Source organism: Neomonachus schauinslandi, chromosome 7 (genome assembly GCF_002201575.2).
Source record: "Neomonachus schauinslandi chromosome 7, ASM220157v2, whole genome shotgun sequence".
NCBI classification, from domain to species: Eukaryota; Metazoa; Chordata; class Mammalia; order Carnivora; family Phocidae; genus Neomonachus; species Neomonachus schauinslandi.
In genome coordinates, this window is record NC_058409.1 from 57,345,949 (window position 1) to 57,371,378 (window position 25,430).

Here is a 25,430-nt window from a genome sequence, read left to right on the forward strand (position 1 = left end):
TACTGTAGATAATAAGAATCGGGTTTCTTAGTATTGGGTAAAGGAATTACAAATATGAGTATGGGAAAGGCTATAATAAACTCCATTGTATTACACTGCAATGGGAGGTATGAGTAAGAATTCAGTTTTATATATACATGGCTATTGAAAAAGACATAATGTGGTATTTATGTCCTTCCAGCTCTGTTTATTGAGATGGCATAGAAACAATGCTATCTCAATAGCAAAAACCCTACCTGGTACTCAGATCCTGGCTTTTAAATATCAATCTTTGCCTAAAGAAATTTCTCCGTGGAGGGACGCCTGGGTGGCTCAGTCAGTTAAGTGTCTGCCTTCAGCTCAGGTCATGACCCCAGGGTCCTGGGCTCAAGCCCAGCATCAGGCTCCCTGCTCAGTGGGGAGCCTGCTTCTCCCTCTGCCTGCTGACCCCCCTGCTTGTGCTCTCGCTCTCTCTCTAATAAATAAAATCTTAAAAAAAAAAAAAGAAAGAAATTTCTCCTTGGAGAAATAGCTAATTCCAAGGTTGAGGACTGAAAAAATATAAGATGAGCCTTGAATATGTAGTTGTCCTAAAACATGAAGACATTCTTTAAAGAATGAAAGGGTCACATCAAAAAGGAATCAGAAGCTGGACTGAATGGGTTCCCACTGGCCAAATCTGGGACAATTCAAACATCAAAATAAATACATATGACAACTAAACGCAACCCATGAGCACGGAATAAATCCTGGACCAGAAAAACAAGTTTTAAACTTTGTTATAAAGAATATTATTAAGACAATTATGGGAATTTGAATAAGGTCTGTAGATAGATAATTTCCTGATTTTGATGGTTATGTAAAACAATGCCTTACTCTTAGAAAATACACACCGAAGCGTTTAGAGGTAAAGAGATACAGTATCTTGCAACTTATTCTCAAAGATTTCAGGAAAAAATAACACACACACACATGGAGAGAGAGAGACAGTTCCAGAATGGTCAAACAAATACAGCAAAAAATGGCAACATCTGGGAAATGTGAGTGAAAGGTATATAAAAAGTCTTTGTGTTATTCTTGCAACTTTTCTGTAAGTCTGAAATTATTTCAAAGTAAAGTTGAAAAATAAGACCACTTCAGATAGTGATTAATTGTTACTAGGAAAATAAAACAAGGTAATATTACAAAGAGTAGGGGTGCCTGGGTGGCTCAGTCGGCTAAGCGGCTGCCTTCGGCTCAGGTCACGATCCCAGGGTCCTGGGATCGAGCCCCACATCGGGCTCCCTGCTCAGCGGGAAGCCTGCTACTCCCTCTCCCTCTGCCTGCCACTCTGCCTACTTGTGCTGTCTATCTCTCTGTCAAATAAATAAAATCTTTAAAAAAAAAAAACAAAGAGTACCTGGGGTGGGGTGGGGGGGACCTTGCGGAGTTGTGCGTAAACTGAGAAGTTGGAGAAATTAACACGTGAGCCAAGACCTAAGTTGCAAGTAGGAGCCAGGCCATCGGAAGGTCTGAAAGCTTCCCTATCATGTTCCTAGTAGGTTGCTTTGATCATCATTTTTGATATATGGTGAAAGAAGAGGTAAGAATAGGAGCCAGCTTTAAAATTCAATTATCGCTCAATTAATGATGAAATACATTTAAGAAGTTTGATTTGAAAAATCACCTCTTGGTTTCTCTGGGATGTGTACATAACTTGGAAAACGTCTGAAGGAACCGTCAGGAATGTCTTGGCAGCATGGCTGCCTGAAGCCGGGGGCAGTCATACAGAAAGAACAGAGACTTTGGAATCCAAACAAATTGAGGCCTCACTGCTTTCTAGTTCAATGCCTCGTCAACTTGTGAACACCTCCGAACCGCTGCCTTCTCTTCGAAAACAGGGATGAGTTCAAGCAAAGGTATGCAAGGGCTCGGCAAATGCCCGAATCACAGCAAGGACTTAGAAAATAGCAGCCCAAACCAAAGGAACAAAAGACAAAAGCTCCACTGAATTTCCCCCACTTTTTCTAGCCCTGAGGACACACTTCATCTTTAGTTCTACACCAGGCTTTCTCAACCTTAGCACTATTGACAGTTTGGTCCAGATAACTGGATGTTTAGCAGCATTCTTTTTTTTTTTAAAGATTTTATTTATTTATTTGAGACAGAGAGAATGAGAGACAGAGAGCATGAGAGGGAGGAGGGTCAGAGGGAGAAGCAGACTCCCTGCCGAGCAGGGAGCCCGATGCGGGACTCGATCCCGGGACTCCAGGATCATGACCTGAGCCGAAGGCAGTCGCTCAACCAACTGAGCCACCCAGGCGCCCTTGACTTCAACCTACTAGATGTCAATAGTACTGCCTGAGTTGTGAAAATCAAAATTGTCTCGGCACACTGCTACACATTCTCTGCAGCGCAGATCTGCCCCCTCCCCCTGAGAACCAGTAATTTACACAGATCATTAAAATGTGGGAACAACATTTAATAGGGCTAACCAAAACAAACCAGACTGCTGCAAGTCAATGATGGGAGAGGGTAATGTGTCATGCCATATAAAGAACCTACTTCCTTTATGAAGGCCCTCTCTACTGTCACAGAATTCTGACTACCTATATAAATGGAGAGTGGACAAATGAACTTATACAAGCCTCAGTTTCCTCAGGTGACTGTCACAAGAAGTAAATGCACAATATAAGTAAAGTGCTTAACACAGTGTCTGGCACATAGTAAGCACTCAATTAACGCAAGACATTCTCATTACAATTGAGGTACTCCTAATTCCTGGGCTTTCAGGTTCTACTTATCACCCCTGACCCAAAATTCCTCACTCTGTACATACATTTATTTCTACTCCAAACTCTGAAGTGGTCCTAACCTTTCTTTATAGAGGCAGCTAACCACTGGGGTGTAAGAAAAGGGCCGGAGGTGCGGAGACTTTGATAATGAATTCTAAAAATCTTCCCTAACCACCGATACAGGATATATGTATGTAAATTAGAGTCAGGAAACATATTTTTTTTATGCAAAAGAAGTGAGAAAAATTCATTAAAGAAAGAAAAATGTCACTAACTTAATTTCCATTAGGGCACAACTACTTCTGCAATTCATACTCATTAGTTCAGCATAAAAAAAAATGAACAGAACTCTTCGACTGAATGAAATCCATGTGAGAAATTCTCTTTAAATTCAGGGTATTTTTTTATGTTAAAAAATAGACATTTCTAAAATAATTTACTGAAGGCAATTTATAAATGGCCATCTATGATGATCCCATGCTACCTAGGTGAGGTTATCACTTAATTTTTGAAAAATCAAAGATTAGTCATGAATCACAAGTCCTGGAAAAATGACTCAGAACCTACAAAATGAAGTTTCAGAAAAGAAGTCATTACTATGTGAAAGAATGACTGATGCCTCTCTCTATGCAGAAATGAATCAAAATGTTATTATAGCTCACCTGTAGTTTCTGAGTCAGGGTGTCCCTCTGTTCTTGTAGTTCTCTGGCATTATCAATTTCTTGTTTTAATCTTTCTATTTCCTAGAAAAAGCAGAGCAATGTCTTTAGCAACAATATTTAAACTAAATCAAGCAAAGTGTTATTTCTCCCTGAAATTATTGTCCTAGTCCTTAGAAAAGAATAATTTAAAAAACATTCCTTTATGCTGATTTTTAGAAGGGTGAATTCGTCTTTATGGGTAGGTTATCTAATCCATGATAATCTTAAGCAACAAGTCTGCTTGGTGGCTTTGGTACAGCACTGCTTGGAAACAACAATCAGAACATTTTAAGGCTGCTTCAAGCTTTGTGGATATAATTCTTTCCTGGGATATTAAATCTTATGACTGGAAATCAGAAAAAGCAACAGCTTATAAAATTCATTTAACCTCTCACAGTTTTCTGTTGATTTTAAGAATGCAACTCTCATACAGAAGGCAAGAGGCAGTATCTCAGTCTGCCTGCCTCACTGTAGTTCCTAACAGCAGAGACAAAGATGGAGAAAGTATGAACAAGCTTCATATCAATCAAAAAAAATTTCATCTTCCCCCCCAAAACACCCCACAACCTTACTTTATTCCATAAAGTACCTGTAAATCTGAAAGAGACTCAAATATTTTGTACACATGTTAGCTAGATTATAGATGAGTGAAAAGTAGGAAATACCTCTTCCTTCACTTTCAGCGTCTCTTCTAGTTCTTGTATTGTTTGATTTAATTCTGTCTTATGGGTATGCACTGCATTTGCCTGGCTACTAACACATTCAAGCTCGGTCACCTAAAATGAAATGAGAACACAGATTAAGCTATATGACTATCTCAAAAGATTTCTTGCTGAAAGTATAATAAGCCCCTCATAGGTAAATCACGACTTTTAAACAACATATGAAAATCAATTTTGAGAAATATTAAGACACTTAAGGTAGAATGAATAGATTCTTTAAGGACACAAATTTAGGACAACAAAAAAAGACTAGGGGAATAATTATTTATATGGCTTAGTCATGGAAGAAGTTAGGAAAGCTTAATTGGTTAATGACAGTTGAGAACCCCTATAATGAGAGGCTTCTTTAAAAATTTCTTATGAAAACATATTCAAAATCAGATCTAGCCATCTGCCTTCCATCTGTAGCTTTCAAATTAAACATGGCTTCTGAAAACTGGCCTTACAGAAGTGAGAAATTTTTCAAATACATTTCCAAAATGTAAGAGAATCTGGAAGAAAAGATATGCTTAAAATACAACTTCAATCATTCGATACTTGAATGACTTCACATCAGTAGTGTCTCTGTAGCAAAAGATAATATTCTTTAGTCAATAAGAATGTACTAAGGGACCAAAGAGCTACAGAACTTTTAATGAGCACTTGGTATTTTCTCAGAGAAGAAAGAAAGGCACTGCCCCTAAAAGTTAAACCATCCAACAACATTGGTGGATCCAACAGTCAAAATAGGCAGAAGACAACATAAAAACATACACACGCACCTCATCACAGCAATTTACACACGTTAGCATCTCATACATTTTGGCTGACTAGAATGCAGTAAATTCTAGACTATTAAGGAAACAGCAAATCCTTCTCCTTCACATTTTCCAAATATCTACTTACCCTCCATAAATGTTACTTTACGTTTCTTAACATTTTCTTCCTTTCTATTCATGTACTAATAGCCTTGTGCAGACCCTATCATCCAAGCCTAGACAACAGCAATGGCCCACCAGAGGACATAATTATAATCTTTGTCTGTTTTTACCTCTCCTATAAACTAATTTTCATCTATCATTGTCTAATTCCTCCATTCAAAGCCTTTCAACGGCTCATTTTTTACAGTATCAAATCTAAACCTGCAGGTCTTGCATATACCAGTCCTAAACTACTTAACCACCCTCATCACCCAAGACACTCACAGTATGTGATAGGTGGTTTTTCCAACTAAAAATAGGTGAGTCTCTTCACCCTAAAAATAAACCACTCTCACTGAATAAACCATCTTGCTGACTTAACTAGAATGTCCACTCTTACCACTGAGGCTGTTCAGACCTTAGCAAACCTTCAGCTCTCAGCTCAGCATGTACTTTCACCAGAAAGTCATTCCTATCTACTTAATTCCTCTAGGCTCTCCTGTCCTGTGGCCCACAAAATGAAATGTATTCAAAATCTTGGGAATTATTTCCTTATTGTTCAATATATAGGAGGTTTTTTTTTTTTTTTGGTCCAATTAGATAATGAATTCCTTATAGGGAGTTCCAGTTCTGATAATGATGGAGTACTTTTTACTGGAAAAACTTTCCCACAGATAACAATTGCAAATCATGACCAAAATGTAAAATTCAACTGTTTGAATGCCCGGGTAAGCGACCAAATAGAGCAAAAGCCAGAAAGAAAGCAATCACATTGGGTAAAAGACACATATACATATCTTTTTGCTTGAAGGCACTCTGTAGTCTGGCTGCATTGCTTGACTAGAACTTAAGCAGAAACTTGTGGTCTTATTTCCCTGAGGAGCCTGAGGATCTGGGGACCCCTTAAAACAGCTGAAACAGCTAGAAATTGAGCGAACTGTATGAAGAAAGCCCGCAAAGAAACATACAGACTTCCTTCAAATCTTTGGCTTTCATCTACACATGCACAGGTAAGATCCAAGGAGTCCAGCATGAGGGGGGGAATGAAAGCAGCCGGAAGGCTGCAAGAGCTGAGCTGTGGTAGGGCTCACCACAGAGAGAACAGTTTGGCGTTTCAGTCCCACCAAATTAGAGGACGTGGGTTATTACTTCAAGCTTTCCACTGAGACACCAGCAGGATTATGCCTTAGAAATAAACATTTCCCAGGACTACGGAATTCACCATAGGGTTAAGGGCAAGATTAAAATAAATGGACTCTAATGAAGCCTGAGTCCACACCTCCACAATTTCAAGGAAATCTGTAAGTAAGTTTAACTGCTTACTCAAAGAAAAATCAACATCATTCAGAGTAAGATACGAGAAACTATGGGCTGTATGTCATCTAATTTCAAATGTCTAACATACAACTGAAAATGACTAGACATGTGAAGAAATAGGAAAACGCAACCTATAGTAAAGACAAAAAGCTGCCCCCTACATCCCTCTGGCTGTAACTGCAAAGGAAGTTAGGCTACACAGAAAGGATACCTGATGGAAATTCAGATCTACAAGAAGGAAAGAAGAGCATTAAAAATTATAAACATGTGAATAAATAGAAAGATTCCATTTCTTAGATCTTTAAAATTCAATTCACAATTTAAACCAAAATTTCCTTAAGGACAGGGATTATACAGTAAGGGGATATGATAGTTCTTCTGTGAGTATTTATTGGCTCATGAGTTAACTGTCATGGATTAATTTATTTTATTGTGGTAAAGAACACAGAAAAAAATTTTATCATCTTAGCCATTTTTAAGTGTACAATTCGGCAGTGTTAAGTATTCTCACACTGTTGTGAAAAAGGTCTCCAGAACTTTTTCATCTTACAAAATGGAAATTCTATAGTCATTAAACAACAACTTCCTTCTTCCTCCTCCTAAGTTAACCTTTATGCATACAACAGGATGACATTTACTCAGGTTTCTTACTCTCCCTCCCTGTCTCTATTTCATCTCTATATTACTTCCCACCTCAGCCTGATCTTACTACATTCCTCAAACTGTGCTCTGGAAGTAAGGCCATTTCCTACTGTCTATGAAGTTCACTTCTTTGGCATCCTTCCCAAAAAAAGGAAATTAGCGGCATATACTTCCTGTTGGGTAAAGGCAAATGCTGTGAATACAAAAAAAAATTCTTCACAAGTAATTGTTTGGGCTTCTAATATTTTTCATACTGGGATTTCTGATTTTCTTTTCCTGCATGAAATTACAAATACAGGTGTCTCCCACTTTCTGAGAGTTTGAATTATGCCACTTCACTTTTACAAAAGACCTGTATTAGTACGGTAACAGCTTTTTGTGGCAAAACTAAAAATGGTCCTCAGATTTGTCAGCAAAAACAGATACTAATGTAGGTCTTTTGTAAAAACAAAGTGAACTTCTGGAAAGCAGGGGATACTCTTCTCCTTATACCACTTCAGCTTAGGAAAGGTTTCACAGCTTTACTTTTGGATAGTGGGGGAAACCTGCATAAGCAACTTTTATAAAGAATTTCTTACCTGTATTTTTTAAGTTGTTCCTTCTTCAAAAAAACAATAAAAATGATAAAAGCATCTATCAACTCGGTGCAACTACATGACAATTCATTTTCTCTATTCATTTTCACAGGAATTCTACAATTTTCTATTTTATACATGAGAATACTGAGCAGAAAGGGATAACTTACCAAAGGTCACACAGCTAATAAGTGGCAGAATAGAAAAATATTTTTCTTAACTAAACCCACATTTACTACCATCTATACATATGTTCTGACAAGCAATGACTATCTCCAGATGTCCTTGTGCTGAATCTACATGTATGTTTCTGCAGGTCAGGGAAATCTGTTAGCCATCAATCCCCACGGAGAGCAGGAGCTCTGAGCTTACCCGCTTGTGCAGACGTTCTGCTTCCTCCTGATATGCAGCAAGCTGCTGTTTCCATTGTTTCACATTGGCAGTGGACTCCAACAGGGCCGCAGTGAGTTTGGCATTATTTCCTTTGAGGGTAGCCAGTTCAGCCTCCCAATGTTTGCTGATTGCTGAACTAAAAGAAAAGAAAATTCTATCAATTACACTGAATATTGTCACTTTGGAGGTGCAGCAGTCCTTGGTTCTATTAGTTTTATAGTCCATGAATGTTTCAAAGATAATCCAAAAAGAATAAAAACAAATATTTCAACAAATATTTCACTGAAAAGTTCCTGCTGAAGAAAATCTAGCAAGTGAAGAAACAGAAAAAGTACCAAAGCAGTAGGCTTAATGTAGACTAGTTCTCACCTTCATTAGGACAGATACAGACATCTACAGAAGAGTTTCTACCCATTCTCTTTTGAGGAATAAACATTATACCCTGAAAAATATCTACAAGCAAAACCTAACAACGTACTGTGTATTTTTTAAGGTGGGTATTAGTTGACATATAATACTATATTAGTTTCAGGGGTATAACATAGTGATTTGATAACTATATACATCACGAAATATTCACCATGATAAGTACAGTTACCACGTGTCCCTATACAAAGTTATTACCATATTATTTGCTATATTTCTTAATCTGTACTTTTCATCCCTGTTATTTACTTTATAACTAGAAGTTTGCACCTCTTAATCTCCTTAATCACCTATTTTGCCTTAATCCCCTTTTCTCTGGCAACTAGAGAGACCAGTTTGCTCTCTGTACTTTGAGTCTGTTTCTGTTTTTCTTTTTTAGATTCCACATGTACTTGAAATCCTATGGTATTTTGTCTTTCCCTATCTGACCTATTTTACACAGCAAAATACCCTGTAGGCCCATCCATGTTGTTGCAAATGGTAAGATTTCATTCTTTTTTACGGCTGAATAATACTCCATTGTGTGTGTGTGTGTGTGTGTGCACCACATACCACATCTTCTTTATCCATTCATCTATTAATGGACCTTGGGCTGCTTCCCTATCTTGGCTATTGTAAATAATGCTGCAATAAACCTAAGGGTGCATATACCTTTTAGAATTAGTATTTTCATTTTCTTTGGGTAAATGCCCAGAAGTGAAATTAATGGATCATAAGATATTTCTATTTTTAACTTCTGAGGAACCTCCATGCTGTTTTCCACAGTGGCTGCACCAAATGCACTGTATTTTTTAAGTTCATCAAACCTTGAAGTACAATTTCATTCCTTTGTGAAACATGTGAGGATGCTGTAATGTCAATAAGGTTTGGGACATGTAACATAGTATTTCTTCTGAAACTGTTACTGATTTATTTCACGTTATTCATAATTTTGAGATGCCCAAAATACAAAAATTTGTCGCAATAAATTTATTTCAGGTATTATGATAGGCTACACCTAGAAATTGGTCCTAATGACTTAATTTCTGATAGAATTCTGTGTTGCATATAAAACAAAAAAAACCTAAAAGCAATAACCTATTTCCTCATTTACTGTTCTACTTAGTAAGTTATCCAAAGTTAATTGCCTCAACCAAGACAATTTTTCTATTACAAAGACAATTCTATTAATTGGGAAGATCTCTCTCTTGATAATTCGTTAACTGTCCCATGAAGAAAGAATTGCCTCATTTGAAAAAAAAAGACGTTTTTTTCCTTAAAAAAAAAAAATTTATTTGAGAGACAGTGAATGTGCGCATACATGGTGGGTGGGGGGACAGGAGAGAAAGAACTCAAGCAGACTCTTGGCTGAGCACGGAGCCCTGCATGGGGCTCAAGATGGCAGGACCTTGAGATCATGCCCTGAGCCTAAATCAAGAGTCAGATGCTTAACCGACTGAGCCACCCAGGTGCCCCTTTTCTTACTTATTATTGAACAGTTTCCTCCTTTTAGTGAAATTCTACAAACCTCATCCCATTAATTAGTGATGATGATAGCTTTCTTTAATCTGCATTTTTGGTTTTTGGTAGGTTATCTGCATCACAGAGCAAATGCTTTGATGAATTGATTTCTCTTTCTTTTTTTTTTTTTAAGAGAGGCAGGGGGGAGGGGCAAAGGGAGAGAGAGAATCTTAAGCAGGCTCCACGCCCAGCACAGGGCTTATTTGCACAACCCTGATATCATCACCTGAGTAGAAATCAAGAGTTGGACACTTAACTGAATGAGCCACCCAGGTGCCCTGGACTGGTATTTTTAATAGGAATTTTAATATGTATTATATTAATTATATATTATAATTATATCATAATATATAATTATATATTATATAATAATTTTATAACAATAAATAATAAATAATAATTTATTATATAATTAATTATATATTATATATATAATATTATATATATTATTATCAGCAAGATTTCTAAAGCTCACCACTAATAATAAGATATATCGGCAACATGAACCCACTGATATGATGCATAAGGAAAGACACAAGATAATTTCTGCGGTATTCTTGCCAAAAAGGCATAACCTCATTCTAATCATGAGAAAACAACATAAACCCAAACTGAGGACATTCTACAAAATAACTGGTTGGTACTCTTCCAAAGTGTCAAGAGAAGACAAGACTGAGAAATAGAATGGTGGAGAATAAGAAGAAATAATTAAATGCAAACAGGTTCCTAGGAAAGGGACAATGATGAAAACAAGTCTCCTAAACTGGAGTTAACAGTATTGTATTGATATTAATTTGATAATTATTATGGTTATGTAAGATGTTAACAGTAAGGGAAGCTGGGTGATGGTTTCTCTACATAGTTTTTTAACTTTCCTCTAAGTCTAAAATTAGTTTCAAAGAAAAAGTTTAAAAAATTTTCTAAAGTTAAAAAAAAATTTTTTTTTCTAAAGTTTACTAAGTGAGAACATTTCATCTAAACATGAAAGGACAAAATCAAACAATAAGCTAAGCTATTAATTTAACAACCCACTTCTATCCTTGAAAAGAAAGTTCTTTTCTATTCTGTCTTTTGTGGAATGATTTTCCAAATTCGGTTTTTCTGAGCAAAGCATGCACCTGTTCTAACTAAATTACAGATTTTTTCAAAACCACCTACCATTTTTTTCCCTATAGAGGAATTTTATTTAAACAGACCCTTCAATCTGACAACTAAAATCTTATTGAACTAATTTAAACACTTGATATATGCAAATATCAAACTCCTGGGCATCTTTTGTTACATTTGGACATTTGTCCTCAGTTCCAGAAATCACTTTAGACTCATAAAGGTGAAATGGATGTCTTGTTATTCAAAAGAAGGCCCTTTCAACTGCAACTGAGTTTATGTTAATGAGGTGATTTTTAGAACCCCTCTAAAGATGTGGGGGCTGCTTTCCAGGAGAACCAACCTTGATTAAAGGTTAAAACTTTCAGTCCCACCCCCTGGCCTCCAGGGAGGGGAGAGGGGCTAGAAGTTGAATCAGTCACCAATGGCTAGTGAGTTTATCATGTCTGTGTAATGAAGCCTCCATAAAACCCCAAAAGAATGGGTTTCTGAGAGCTTCCATGTTGGTGACCCAGAAAGCATCCATGTGCTAGGTCCACACTCCACAGGAAAAAAGCTCCTGCTTTCAGAATCTTGCCCTATGTATCATTTCACCTGGCTATTCATTCATATCCTTTATAATAAACCGATTATCTAATAAGTAAAACCGGTTTCCTGAGTTCTGTGAGCCACTCTAGCAAATTAATCAAACTAGGGAGGGGATTGTGGGAACCTCTAATTTACAGCCAAACAGAAGCACAGGTAACAACTTGGGACTTGAGATTGGCATCTAAAGAGGAAGCAGTATTGTGGGACTGAGCCCTTAACCTGATAGTGTAAGAATTGAGTTAAATTTTGGGGACACTCAATCAGTGTCCATGGAGAACTGAGTTAATTCCTTGGTGGTATCAATCTGCCTAATCTTCCTGGATTGAGGCACATGGGTTATATCTCCCGTTCTAGTCAAGCTGGCTTGCCTGTGAGGGTTTCTTCCTCCCAATCAGATTTTCACTTTGTTTCCTATGAATTTTTGCCCCAAATTTTATATATTAGCATCAATCTACAAGATTGCATTCTTCCTTTTCACAGATTCAGGTCTTCTCCATAAGTATTTTCTAGTTACACCACCTATCCTTCTACTTCGAGCATAGCCTGGTGCCTGCCAATCTATGCAGGTTTAGCTAATACACTGACAACCTAAATGAAAAAGAAAAGGTGTTCATTTAAGTAAAATGTATTCTTTATGAAGTACAAAATCAACTTAGGGTTAATTAATATAATGAATAGTAAATGTTTTAACTATTAAATTTTAATTAAGTTTTCAATATAAGTTTGAATATAAGTATTTTGAATCTTACACTTGGGACAGGACTTCACACTAGCCTTGATTAGTAGAATCTATAGATTCTACTATTTAGATTTCCATTCTAAATCGATCTATCAAGCATACAAAATACAAGAGATTTCATGTACAGAGCACAGATCTGGGACTTGGAGAATCTACAAAGGACGTGTTCAGGAAAAGGTTAGCATCCCCAAAACAGAATGCCTTGTTTTGGAGTAATTTAGAAATCAGTTCATTTGACCAACCAAAATTAGCCAAACCGTGGGTGCCTGGGTGACTCAGTTGGTTAAGCATCTGCCTTCAGCTCATGTCATGATCCTGGGATCCGGGGATTGAGCCCCAAGTGGGGCACCCTGCTCAGTGGGGAGTCTGCTTCTCCCTCCTCTTCTGCCCCTCCCTCCACTCCTGCACTCTCTCTCTCAAATAAATAAAATTTTAAAAAACAAATTTAGCCAGGGCGCCTAGGTGGCTCAGTCGTTAAGCGTCTGCCTTCGGCTCAGGTCATGGTCCCAGGGTCCTGGGATTGAGCCCCACATCGGGCTCACTGCTTGGCAGGAAGCCTGCTTCTTCCTCTCCCACTCCCCCTGCTGGTGTTCCCTCTCTTGCTGTGTCTCTCTCTGTCAAATAAAATCTTTAAAAAAGATAAAAAATAAAACAAATGGTGCTAAATCAACTAGATAACCACACACACACAGAATCTTGAGTCATATCTCATTTCCAATATAAAAATTAACTGAAAACATAAAACTTTTATAAAATATAAAACTCCCAGAAGAAACCAAGAAGAAAATCTTTGTCACCATGGGTTAGGCAAAGGTTTCTTAGCTAAAACACCAAAAGCAGGATCCATTAAAAAATTAATAAAAGGATTTCATAACAATTGCAAACTTCTCTTTGAAAGACACCATTTAAAAATAAAATGAAGAGATTCTAGAATTCAAGGAAGGTTCAACATATAAAAATCAATGTAGGGGCACCTGGGTGGCTCAGTTGCTTAAGTGTCAGCCTTTGGCTCAGGTCACGATCCTAGCGTCCTGGGATGGAGCCCTGCATCAGGCTCCCCGCTCAGCAGGGTATCTGCTTCTCCCTCTACCCCTCCCCCAGCTCATATTTGCACTCGCTCTCTTTCTCTCTCTAAATAAATAAATACAAATCTTTAAAAAGAAATCAATGTAATACATCACATTAATAGAATAAAAGAAAAAAACTCATTTCGAATGATGTAGGAAACAACACTGGACAATATTCAATTCCCTTTTATTATAAAAATACTCAATAAATGAGGAACAGAAGGAAACTACCTCAACATAATAAAGGCCATATATGTAAAGCACACAGCTAATATCAGACTCAAATATGAAAGACTGAAACCTTTTTCTCTAAGATCAGAAACAAGACAAGGATGCTCATTTTCACCACTCCAACTTCAAATTGGTACTGGAAGTCCTAGCCAGCACCCGTAGGCACAAAAATGAATAAAAGATGTCTAAATTAAAAAGGAAGAAGTAAAAATCTGTTTGCAGGTGACATGATTTATATATTGAAAACCCTAAAGATTTCATAAAAAGGCTGTCAGAACTACCAAATGAGTTCTTCAAAGCTGCAGGACACAAAAATCAACACACAAAACCAGTTGTAGTCCTAGCCTCAGCAATCAGACAACAAAGAGAAATAACAGGCATCTGAATAGGCAAAGTAGTCAAACTCTCTCTTTGTAGATGACATGATAGTCTATGTGGAAAACCCAAAAGACTCCACCCCAAAATTGCTAGAACTCATACAGGAATTAAACAAAGTGGCAGGACATAAAATCAAAGCACAGAAATCAGTTACATTTCTATACACAAACAATGAGACAGAAGAAAGAGAAATTAAGGAGTCAATCCCATTTACAATTGCACCCAAAACTGTAAGATACCTAGGAATAAACCTAAGAGGCAAAAAAATCTGTACTCAGAAAATTATAGAACACTCAATGGAAGAAATTGAGGAAGACACAAAGAAATGGGAATATGTTCCATGCTCATGGATTGGAAGAACAAATGTTAAAATGTCTATACTACCCAGCATGTCTGGGTGGCTCAGTCAGTTAAGCGTCTGCCTTCGGCTCAGGTCATGATCCCAGGGTCCTGGGATCAAGCCCCGCATCGGGCTCCCTGCTCAGCGGGAAGCCGCTTCTCCCTCTCCCACTCCCCCTGCTTGTGTTCCTGCTCTCCCTATCTCTTTCTCTCTCTCTGTGTCAAATAAATAAATAAAATCTTTAAAAAAATGTGAATATATGTTACACTGAACTGTACATGTAAAAATGGTTATGATAAATTTTATGCTATATATATTTTATCACTTTTCAAATTTTTTAAAAAGATTTTTAGGTGAGAGACAAAGAGTGCAGGCAGGGGGAGGGGAAGAGGAAGAGGGAGAAATAGACTCCCTTGCTCAGCAGGGAGCCTGATGCAGGACTCCATCCCAGGACCCTGAGATCATGACCTGAGCCAAAGGCAGATGCTTAACCGACTGAGCCACCCAGGTGCCCTTGAGAGAGAGCACGTGTGAGCCGGGGGTGGGAGGGGTAGAGGAAGAGGGAGAGAAAGAATCTTAGGCCGGCTCCATGCTCAGCAGGAGCCCAACGTCAGGGCTTGATCTCACAACCCTGAGATCAGGACCTGAGCAGAAATCAAGAATCAGACACTTAACTGACTGAGTCACCCAGGCACCCCCACAATTTTTTTAAATAGGGAAAAAAAGGCTACATATTGTTTGATTTCCATTTATATGACATTACAGAAAAGACAAAACTATAGGGATAGAAAAGAGATCCCTGGTTGTCCAGTGGCTGGGGTAGGGAAAGAAGTCTACCATACCAAAGAGCAGGAGAGAATTTTGGGGGGTGATAGAACCCTACTTTGTGTTGGTAGTTACACAGCTATACAAATGTAAAATGGATAAAACTGTATGGTAGAAAGAGTGAATTTTACTAAATATAAAAATTATACTTCAATTTTTAAAATTATCACATTACCAAAAGAAAAAAAAACGCTTTCTAAACACTTGTAAATACACTTTCTGTGAATGTAGGATTACAAACTTTAAGAGCTGGAAAGGTCTTCTTAAACTGGTAGAATGGTCCCTAAGCTGCTCCATTCATGTATTTGTTGGCATGGGAAGAGACTGGGTGGGCAGGAAACACATAATAAAAGAGTCAAAAATAAAAAGGAAGGAGGTTAGTGGGCATCTGTAGATGGTGATAAGAAGTAGATAGGAGAGGGCGCCTGGGTGGCTCAGTTGTTAAGCGTCTGCCTTCGGCTCAGGTCATGATCCCAGGGTCCTGGGATCGAGTCCCACATTGGGCTCCCTGCTCCGCGGGAAGCCTGCTTCTCCCTCTCCCACACCCCCTGCTTGTGTTCCCTCTCTTGCTGTCTCTCTCTGTTGAAAAATAAATAAAATCTTAAAAAAAAAAAAAAAAGAAGTAGATAAGAGAAGCAGGATTATAGAGGCAGGGATACACATAGGAAAGGAATGGGCCATAGATAAGGCATAATTAAAAATTGGTTTTGGGGGTGCCTGGGTGGCTCAGTCAGTTAAGCATCTGTCTTCGGCTCAGGTCATAATCCTGGGATCCTGGGATGGAGCCCCATGTCGGGCTCCCTGCTCAACGGGGAGCCTGCTTCTCCCTCTCCCTCTGTTGCTCCCCCTGCTTGTGCTCTCTCGCTCTGTCAAATAAATAAATAAAAAATCTGGTTTTTGGGCAGGAAGACATTGAAATGATGCCTCTGGAACAGACAGAAAAAGGTGAAGGTACTGTGTCTCAGTATACTATAAACTTATCTACTTCTTTCCCTAAACATATCTTGAGCCTCTAGTATATCAAGTAATAAGATCTGGCCACAGATAAACTGTCCATGGACTTCCATTAAAACCTTCTTCTTCTTTACTCTGCAGAGCCCCAAAGTCCTGCTGATTGCATTTAAACAAAAAGGTAAATGATGAAGAAAACGGTCATACCAAATAATTTATATATATTGCACAAGAAGACAACAAACCATAACAAATTGAGACTTAATAATCTAATCTTGAAGTATTACAGGAGAGAACAGTTCAATGTTGTTTTTGTCTTTCTGCATTCTCTTATACTTGGTTCCAAAGTAAATAAATATGTTTTTAAGGCTGTTTTGCAGTATCAACCAAAATTTTAACTTTGCTGGTAAATTTGAATATTTTAGAACATTCTTGCTTCCTCTACTTTATGAGCTGCTCCTTTAATAACCTAGTACACAGTGTGAAATACGATTTAGGAAATAACATGTTTTTGATTTTTGTCAATCTGCCCTGTTTTCTCTTTATAGCTTTCTTGGTATATTCCCCTCACCATCTAGTATATTAGACTACCCTACACAATTTCAACTTACAATGAATACCAAAGAGTATCCTGAAGGAAGTTTTACATGTGAGCTATCTCAGTTATCTCAGATGTGGTCAGCCCTCATACATAATTTTAAATAGTTGACATACTTTTGCAATTTAAAAAAGTGTTCCTTTCTTACAATTTTAAGATAGCCCATTCCTCCCCCATTAGATTGATTTTTATTTTTTATTTTTTAAAAATGTTTTATTTATTTATTTGTCAGAGAGAGAGCACAAGCAGAGAGAGCTGCAGGCAGAGGCAGAGGGAGAAGCAGGCTCCCCACTGAGCAGGGAGCCTGATGCGGGGCTCGATCCCAGGACCCCGGGATCATGACCTGAGCCAAAGGCAGACGCTTAACTGACCGAGCCACCCAGGCGCCCCTAGACTGATTTTTAGCAATAATGAATACCATGGGATTAATGTTGATACCAACATTTTAATTTACCATCTTACAGTTCAGGAATACTTGTTTAAAAAAATGTTAGGGTTCTAACTTTGGCTGCTAATTTGGTCCTTTTTTACAGGTACAGTTTTGATAGTTTCACATTACGTAAACTGTTCACAAAGAAACCACTAAATTGTTTAGCAGGAGACACCAGTGAGTCAGAACAGATACTGAAATACCACTATGATCTCATGTCTGTTTGCTGGAATAAGAGCAAAATAATTCTTTATTCTTGTGACTGGTAAAGTTTCCCTTCAGAAAGGACCAGCCGGTTTCCTGTTGGCTTCAGATCTACAAGTCAGATGAGGGAGTTCCAAACACTCCCAAGACATCATTTGAAAGGTTCTTTAAACTGGAATTTTACAGGTTTCCCTTAACTAAGGTCAAAGTTCTACAAAAAAGTAGTAAACCTCATTAAATTAGTTATGTAAAGTCTAGAAGAAAAAGTACTAACAACAGACAATCTAACAAAGTAAGTCTAATGCATGAACAATGCACTTACTTAACCTATGAAGTGAATCCTCTATGTGAATGGTTAGTTACAGAATTTTAAACATTTTTTTTAAAAGATTTTATTTATTTATTTATTTGAGAGAGAGAGAGAGAGAGCACAAGAGGGGGTAGGGTTAGAGGGAGAAGCAGACTCCCCGCCAAGCAGGGAGCCCGATGTGGGACTCGATCCCAGGACTCCAGGATCATGACCTGAGCCGAAGGCAGTCGCCCAACCAACTGAGCCACGCAGGCGCCCCTAGTTACAGAATTTTAAAAAGCTGCCTCCCCACCATGCCTCCAGGGCCCAGATCCACCATCAGTCTCTAGAACGGTAGCCCCATGCATGCTAATTATGTAGAACTGTAAAAAATATCCAGATAAGCTTTTAAAAGGGGATGTAAAAATTGGTGGCAATAGGCTTACCTCTGGACATGATTCTTAGTGTTGGTAGTGAGGTCACTCCCTCACTATGAAAGTAAGAGAGGGACTCAAGCAGTCCCAACACCGCCCTGTCAAAGGACAGCCCGACGGTTTGTCTCCTTACCCTTCCTGCACACCTGTGAGCGCAGAAGCCACCAACGAGGACTTCAACCTACACACACACCACTTTCTGAACTAGGTGCTCCCCTGTCGGCCTATTAGCCCCAAGGCTAATTCCACTTAGAAACTAATGCTTTCTTCAACAGTTCAGGGTCTAAATTTGTGTTCCTTAATATAAGTTACCAAGTTAAAGGAAGGAAACATCTCTTAAAAGAAAATAGGGTAACTCTGCACTGTTTACAAACATTATTTGTTGTGAAAAAGACTTCAACGAGTAGGGATTTCAGGTTCTGCTAGGCAAATAATCTAGTACACCAAAGGATCACTCTATGAAAACCTCAATGTGCCTAAATGCTTAACAAGGTTTCCCTCAAAGCTTACTATAATTTTGGCAACTCACTAGTTTCCTTATCCTTGGGGTCCTCTTATCAGATGTTCCCACTGTTCTGATCCTTATAGTTCTTTTGGCACCTGTTTCTAAATATTGCCTCTTCTGACCCTTGCTGTCAATGTATGCCTTGATAACCCCCAAATCTTACTTTCCAGCTCAGATTCCTTCCTGACTTACAACCCATCACCTTTGCACATAACCTGGCATGACTGGCTAACACGTAATACACAAACTAATGGCTACTGGTGAACAGATGAAGATATGTTTGCTGATTAAGTTTTAAAAACAGTCCCAATAGGGAACTAGAGATCACACTCTGGAAAACATGGTATTTAGAACTAAAATGGAATTTATGTATTAAAGTTTTTAATAAACAGTGGCTTAGAAGAAAATTTCATAGACAAGAGTGACAGAGTTTTTAAAGAAATACTTTATCTCCAATGTTATAATAGTCCAAAATTAGAACACTGGGTTGAAAAATGTGGACATACAGTCAAAAAGTGAATCAGAAGAGTTGGACTTCTGAATATGATGAAAGCATAGGAGCACCTTAAGCCACTTATTCTAGATATACCACCTACGTATAAAAGTGTTCTAGATAGATTGATATCTGTGTCTAAGTAAGTCTGAAAGAGCTGTTAGTTAAATTGACAATGTTTTTTTGCTGGTAGTATATAAAATAATGGTATGTCTTATCAACAAAGGCATCTGAAATCAGATAAAATACAGAATTTTACTTAGCTCTGGAAAAACAAACACCAGTGACTTTTCTGAGGAAGTTATAAAATTAATCTGAAATAAACTACTTTAAAATGTATAACCATGCCTTTATCAGTCTTTAAATAGAAATTGCTTTGAATAGAAATAAAGAATTTCATTAAATGTACATGTGAAATAAGAACCAACTGTGAAAGAGTGGTTAAAAATACAGGCTCAGGTACATCTACAACTAATATAATGTTACACATCAATTATATCTCAATTAAAAAAAAAAGCACAAGCTGAGGAGTTTGTTGACTTGGTTGACACGGTAGCTCCAGCTACTCACTAGTTATGGGACCTTGGGCACACTATCCAGACTCTTTAAGCCTCCGTTTCCTCATCTGTAAAACTATAATTAATACTGACTATCCTCATTGGGTGATTCTGAGGAATAAACCTTAAAGAAAGCACATAACAGTCACTCAAATATTTCTGTATATGTACATGCAATAAGGAATCTTCAAAGATTCTTCAGTGAACTATGAAAAAGCTAAAAGATCTAATATTAAATATTTAAGGGAGATGTTTTTGACTAGTGATGTAAATAACTTAAATAGGTGTAATAAATCAAAACCACATCTGGTACATATTCAGTGATTTTTGTCATCATCCTTAGGTACTATAGATGTATTATTTATAATAAGTTTACACCTTTGATGTAGTGCTCAGAATAAATTTATCAAGTTAATGGAGGAGTGAGGAAACACACAGAAATGATTCTCATGAAGTGGTAAGGTTGATTTCTGATTATGCGAGGAGGGAAGAGGAAATCTGAATCTGAACTACATTAGGTTTACCTCGTAAAACATCCTGCACTTCAGTGCAAAATTCCCATTTAATTTTGGAGGGCACAAAAAGTCTAGCTCTACTCCATTTTTATTCACTAAAACGGAGGGACTTATAAACCCACTAAAAAGAGGCCCTTAGAAATCCCCTAGCTCCCATAACTGTGCTCCTAGCGTAACAGAAGCATCTCCACGTGCTACAGCAGCACTCGCTGGAGAGGGCTCGTTCCTGTAACATCTGTGCATTGCCCGCCTGACGCAGTGACTTCTGCGGTTCCTGCCATGTGCCTTAAGGGAGCTGTGACCAAGGGATGAAGACACAAGGTGAAGGGACCACAAGGGGTCCCAATATTATGGCCACTTTTTACTCCTGCTACAAATCCCTACCCACAATGTTCTAAAACCTCTGAAGAGATCCCTTTAAAGATTTAAAGCTGCCTATTCTCTTTAAGGCCGGAGATGTGGACACCAACTCCTTGCTCAAAAAGATTTGTGAAAGGCCTGAAGTACTTTACAGGCATTTTAAATGCTTTAATGTAAATAATACTTTCTCTACATGTGTGAAATGAGGGTTGGGTGCTGGATATAAGGGAGAAAAAAGCTATTTGGTGGGCCTACTGCTAGTTTATAAGTAAGAAAAGAATGTACTCAAGGTGATACTGTGAATTTTGCACCTACTATTTTCATACAAGTTAATATTTGCATTGGTTTCCCTTTTATAAAAACTGATCAGTCACTAAAAACTTCCTTTGGAAATTTATTCAGAGCATGGTGTTAGACTATCCTAGTGGGGGAGATGTCTTCAGGGAAACAGCCTTACATACTAAGTAAAGAATTATGTTTCTCTCATCCCTTATGAATATACATCTACCTTTTGCAACGGGTAAAATTATTTTTAAGCCTGTCCTTTTATTTACAGGGTAATAGTATTATAATCATTATACTTTATTCAAGACAGAAATGAATATTTTTATCTGTTTATCCATAATTTGATTTCTAAGATGTTCATTTCCTTGCAAAGCGGGTCGCTTATGGAAAATCTATCCAAAACATTGTTTAGCACAATATTTAGTATTGTTGGGGAAAAAATATTAGAAATAAAACAACAGAAATCACTTTCAGTATTGGCAAAATGAAAAAGATGCTATTCACAGAGGTTTTGCCAAAGCTAAAACTGGGTAGAAATATATGAATAATCTTACAAGGAAATCTCTTTTCCAATTTCCTGTCATAAAAACACTTCATTCTTTAAAAAACCAGATGTGATCAATAATTTAATTGACCACTCAATATTTGACACTCAAAATCAGAGAACTTCTGGATTTCAGTTTAAATTTTTTTTTTTTTAAAGATTTTATTTATTTATTTGAGAGAGAGAGAATGAGAGAGAGCACATGAGAGAGGGGAGGGTCAGAGGGAGAAGCAGACTCCCCGCTGAGTAGGGAGCCCAATGCGGGACTCTATCCAGGGACTCCAGGATTATGACCTGAGCCGAAGGCAGTCGCTTAACCAACTGAGCCACCCAGGCGCCCCAGTTTAAATTTTTTTTAAAGAGAAGGCCAGGATCAAAAGATATAACTTCAAATTACTTAAATGTTTGAGTCATAGCATGAGTAAAATTTTACTTGCAACCATTATTGTGTTAGTTGAAGCCGACCATTACCCAACTTTATTTAGTTAATGCATACATGAGCTATGTAAATACTTCATAAAAGGGCCTGATCAAAAGTATTATGCAAATGAACTTTAAGGAGGGTTAGATGGTGATAGGTATGTAAGTATGTACGAATGTAGCTCAGAATTAACAGCAGCTTAAGCTATTTAACTGGCTATTCTCAACAGAGGCTTTTTTGTTTTTCCCTCTAAAGCCTGCTTGATTAGCCTGCATGGAAGCAGAAGTTTATTGTAACTCTGAGAACCAATGTTACTGGACACGGTGATAAAGACTGGCTGTATTTCAGCTCCAGATTTTTTCAGCAAGAGTCACTTGAGCTATAAGATGATACAACTGAAATCTCTGTCAGCAGGATATTTGTTTGCTTTGTGTTGTTTTTCTAGTAACAGTCACAGACTTGAGCATATCCATTCCATAAACTTAGCTCCCCTTGATCTAATATCCTCTTTCATAATCTGTGACTTTCAAAGTTTTCTCTGTGTGAAGCCATCACATATGATTCAAGATCACTGACTTGCGCTTCATTTATGCCAAGCTTAAGCAACTGAATTAAATAACCCAGATTATTAAATCCAAATGCTGTAACACATGGGGACTTTCTGTCTTCCATGCAACAGAAACAGAGCTAGGACTTGAATTAAGATTCCTGCCTTAAGATTTTTCCAACTATACAGTCTTTTTTCACTTGTACTATTCCTCCGCTCTATTACCTTATAAATAATCTGCAATTGCCTCTGTGTGGTCATACATAAAGGTGTTGAGAATGCTATGCAGAGATCACGAAAACTGACTACTTTTCAATAGCTTAGAATATGAATTAATAAAAATCAGTGATAATCAGATTATACTAATCAGAAATGAAAATGTCAAAGTTGGTTTCATATCCTTGGATAGTCTGGTAAGTATGGAATTAAACCGATTTCAGTTGTTGCTGCTCCAAAGGCCTTCCACATCTTGGCAAAATGTGCAAAACATATTTCGAAGTAGAAAATAGTTACAAATAAGGATGGAATAAAGTAGGATCCCTATATTTCTCTATATTTCTTTTTGAGGATATGAAATAATACTCAAAACCAAAGACTTTATATTATGGAGATGGATGACCTCATGTTTTGCTTATATTTACATGAAAAGTAAATAATTTTACAACATATAAATGTGAATATCTGTCGAACTACTTACTTCACACCCTTCTATTAATACCTAAGCTGTTCTCTGCAAGTGAATGCACATTCTACTAAAACTAGGCTCTTAGTACTAAAATATGCCTCTGAGGTTTACTTGGTTTATTAACAGCTTTCAGAAAACCACCTCAAACCACATATGCCAAGCTTGAGAGGAGCTTTTATCATATACATTATTATGTTGCCCATATTACTGAACCCCTTATGTAACTGCTTCAATTTATGAGTTTGTAATGACTGGTGTTTTTTTTCTCACAACCTAAGTGTCTATCAGTGGATGAATGGACAAGGACGTGGTCTATAGACACAGTGGAATAATTCAGCCATGAGAAAGAAGGAAATGCTGCCTGCAACAACACAGATGAACACAGAGGGTGTTCTGATAAGTGATTTAAGTCAGACAAAGACAAATAATCTATGATACCAATTATAATTGGAATCTAAAAAAATCATAGAAACAGACTAGAATGGTGGTTATCAGAGGCTGGGGGAGAAAGGATTGAGATGTTTGTCAATGAGTACAAACTTCCAGTCATTAGATGAGTAAGTCCTGTGGATCTAGTGTATAACATAGTGATTACAGTTAATAATACTGTACTCTACACTTGAACATTGCTAAGAGAGTACATCTTAAATGTTCTCACCATGAAAAAGAAATGGTAAAAATGGGACATGACCCAGGTGAAGTTAGCTAATGCTATTGTGGTAATCATGTTGCAATATATGTGTATCAAGTCCACACACTGCATACCTTTAACTTACACAATGTTGTATTCAATCATATCTCAAAACCAGAAAAAAAATACTTTGGAGATACTCTGTGTGAATACAGATCTGGAAAGCTAGCTTCTATGCTGAGTTTTTTCAAGAATTATGTTACAGTGACATGACTTGTGGCAACTATACAAGCAACTTAAAAATGGTGATCTTCTGAGAGTATCATTAACTATTTCAGGTGCATTTTTGTAAAAGTGATCAAATAAATTCAAGAAGAAAACTTATTTTAGATTCTATATCCTGATACCACTTAGCACTGTACTCATAGAAGATCTTAAGAGACAGTGCTAAATGATATTCTGGATTTACAACACAGTCACAAGTAGTCTTCCTTAAAATGCTTAGCAATTGAGAACCATAAAATAAATTTTATAAAATTTATATATTTTGGCTCTTGGCTACTATTTGGAGAAGAAAGATAAAATAATCAAAGAAGTGTTAGTCCATTTTCTATCAACACATTAAGATGTGCACTTCTAATTTATTTAGTCATGTGATGCTAGCATTTTAATCGTTATTGGGTAACTAAACAGGCTATCTATACAATTTCTAAAGAATTCAAGCAAAAAGTGATAAATCAACAGTATTTACTGCCTTTTATGGGTCTAATATTTTGGGAGGTATGGATGTATATGACATTTTTCTTATCCTCAAAGGAATTTCTATCCTAACTGTAGAAAAAAATCTAATATATAAGCAACAACTACCAGTCACCAGATTCAATAAATGTTCACTGCACACCTATGTGTCAAGTACTGTATCAGACAATGTCAAGGACGAATAAATATGGCTACTGTTCTCAAACGGCTTACAAGCTAGTGGACTAGAATCATCTTGATTTCTTACTATCCCTTTGCTCTCAAAGCTACAAAGTGAACAATTCTCTCATTTCTTCCAGCCCAGTCTTTCTCTACTGTTTCTTTCCATCGTCATTACCATGACCTCAGACGAGATCACTAAACACCTCAGTGCTTGAAGGCCAAAGCAGATGCCCCTCCCTCTGCCTGGGTGCTCCTTCCTCTCTTTCCTAGGCCACCTTCTCTTCTCTGGAAGAGTAAGTGATGTGTGGTCCTCAAGGAGGCCTCCTCTTCTGATCCAGTCATATCATCACCTGCCCTCTCCCTCTCCCTTTGATCTTTTCCTTCATGATTTTTTTTTTTTTTTAAGATTTTTAAAAATTTATTTGACAGAGAGAGACACAGTGAGAGAAGGAACACAAGCAGCAGTGGTGGGAGAGGGAGAAGCAGGCTTCCTGCTGAGCAGGGAGCCCGATGCGGGGCTCGATCCCAGAACCCTGGGATCATGACCTGAGCCGAAGGCAGACGCTTTATAACGACTGAGTCACCCAGGCGCTCCCATGATACTTTTCATACCAGTAATTATGAAGTTATTTATGTAATTATTTTTCTTACTCCCCTACTTAAGTTTAAATACCGTGAGAACTGAGACTTTTTTCTTGTTCAATGATGTATCTAGAATGCCTGACACTCAAATGCCAAAAGAGGGTAAAGGAAACTGAGATCTGAGATCAGAGAGTGTTTTTAGTCGCAATGGAGAGAGATGGGGCTCTTCGTGGCTTCCAGAGCACCCCACGGATCACTACCATACTGCTTATATA

General features: G+C 37.6%; 1 protein-coding gene across 1 annotated transcript in view; it reads right to left on the reverse strand.

The window, feature by feature from the left end:
* HOMER1 (homer scaffold protein 1) overlaps positions 1-25,430 on the reverse strand; it is a 125,311-nt gene that overhangs the window by 13,708 nt on the left and 86,173 nt on the right. The window contains exons 6-8 of the mRNA XM_021699847.2: positions 7,982-8,138; positions 4,120-4,230; positions 3,416-3,496 (exon numbers count right to left, since the gene is read on the reverse strand). Coding sequence (XP_021555522.1) covers positions 3,416-3,496; positions 4,120-4,230; positions 7,982-8,138 — 349 coding nt within the window. The remainder of the gene's footprint in view (positions 1-3,415; positions 3,497-4,119; positions 4,231-7,981; positions 8,139-25,430) is intronic.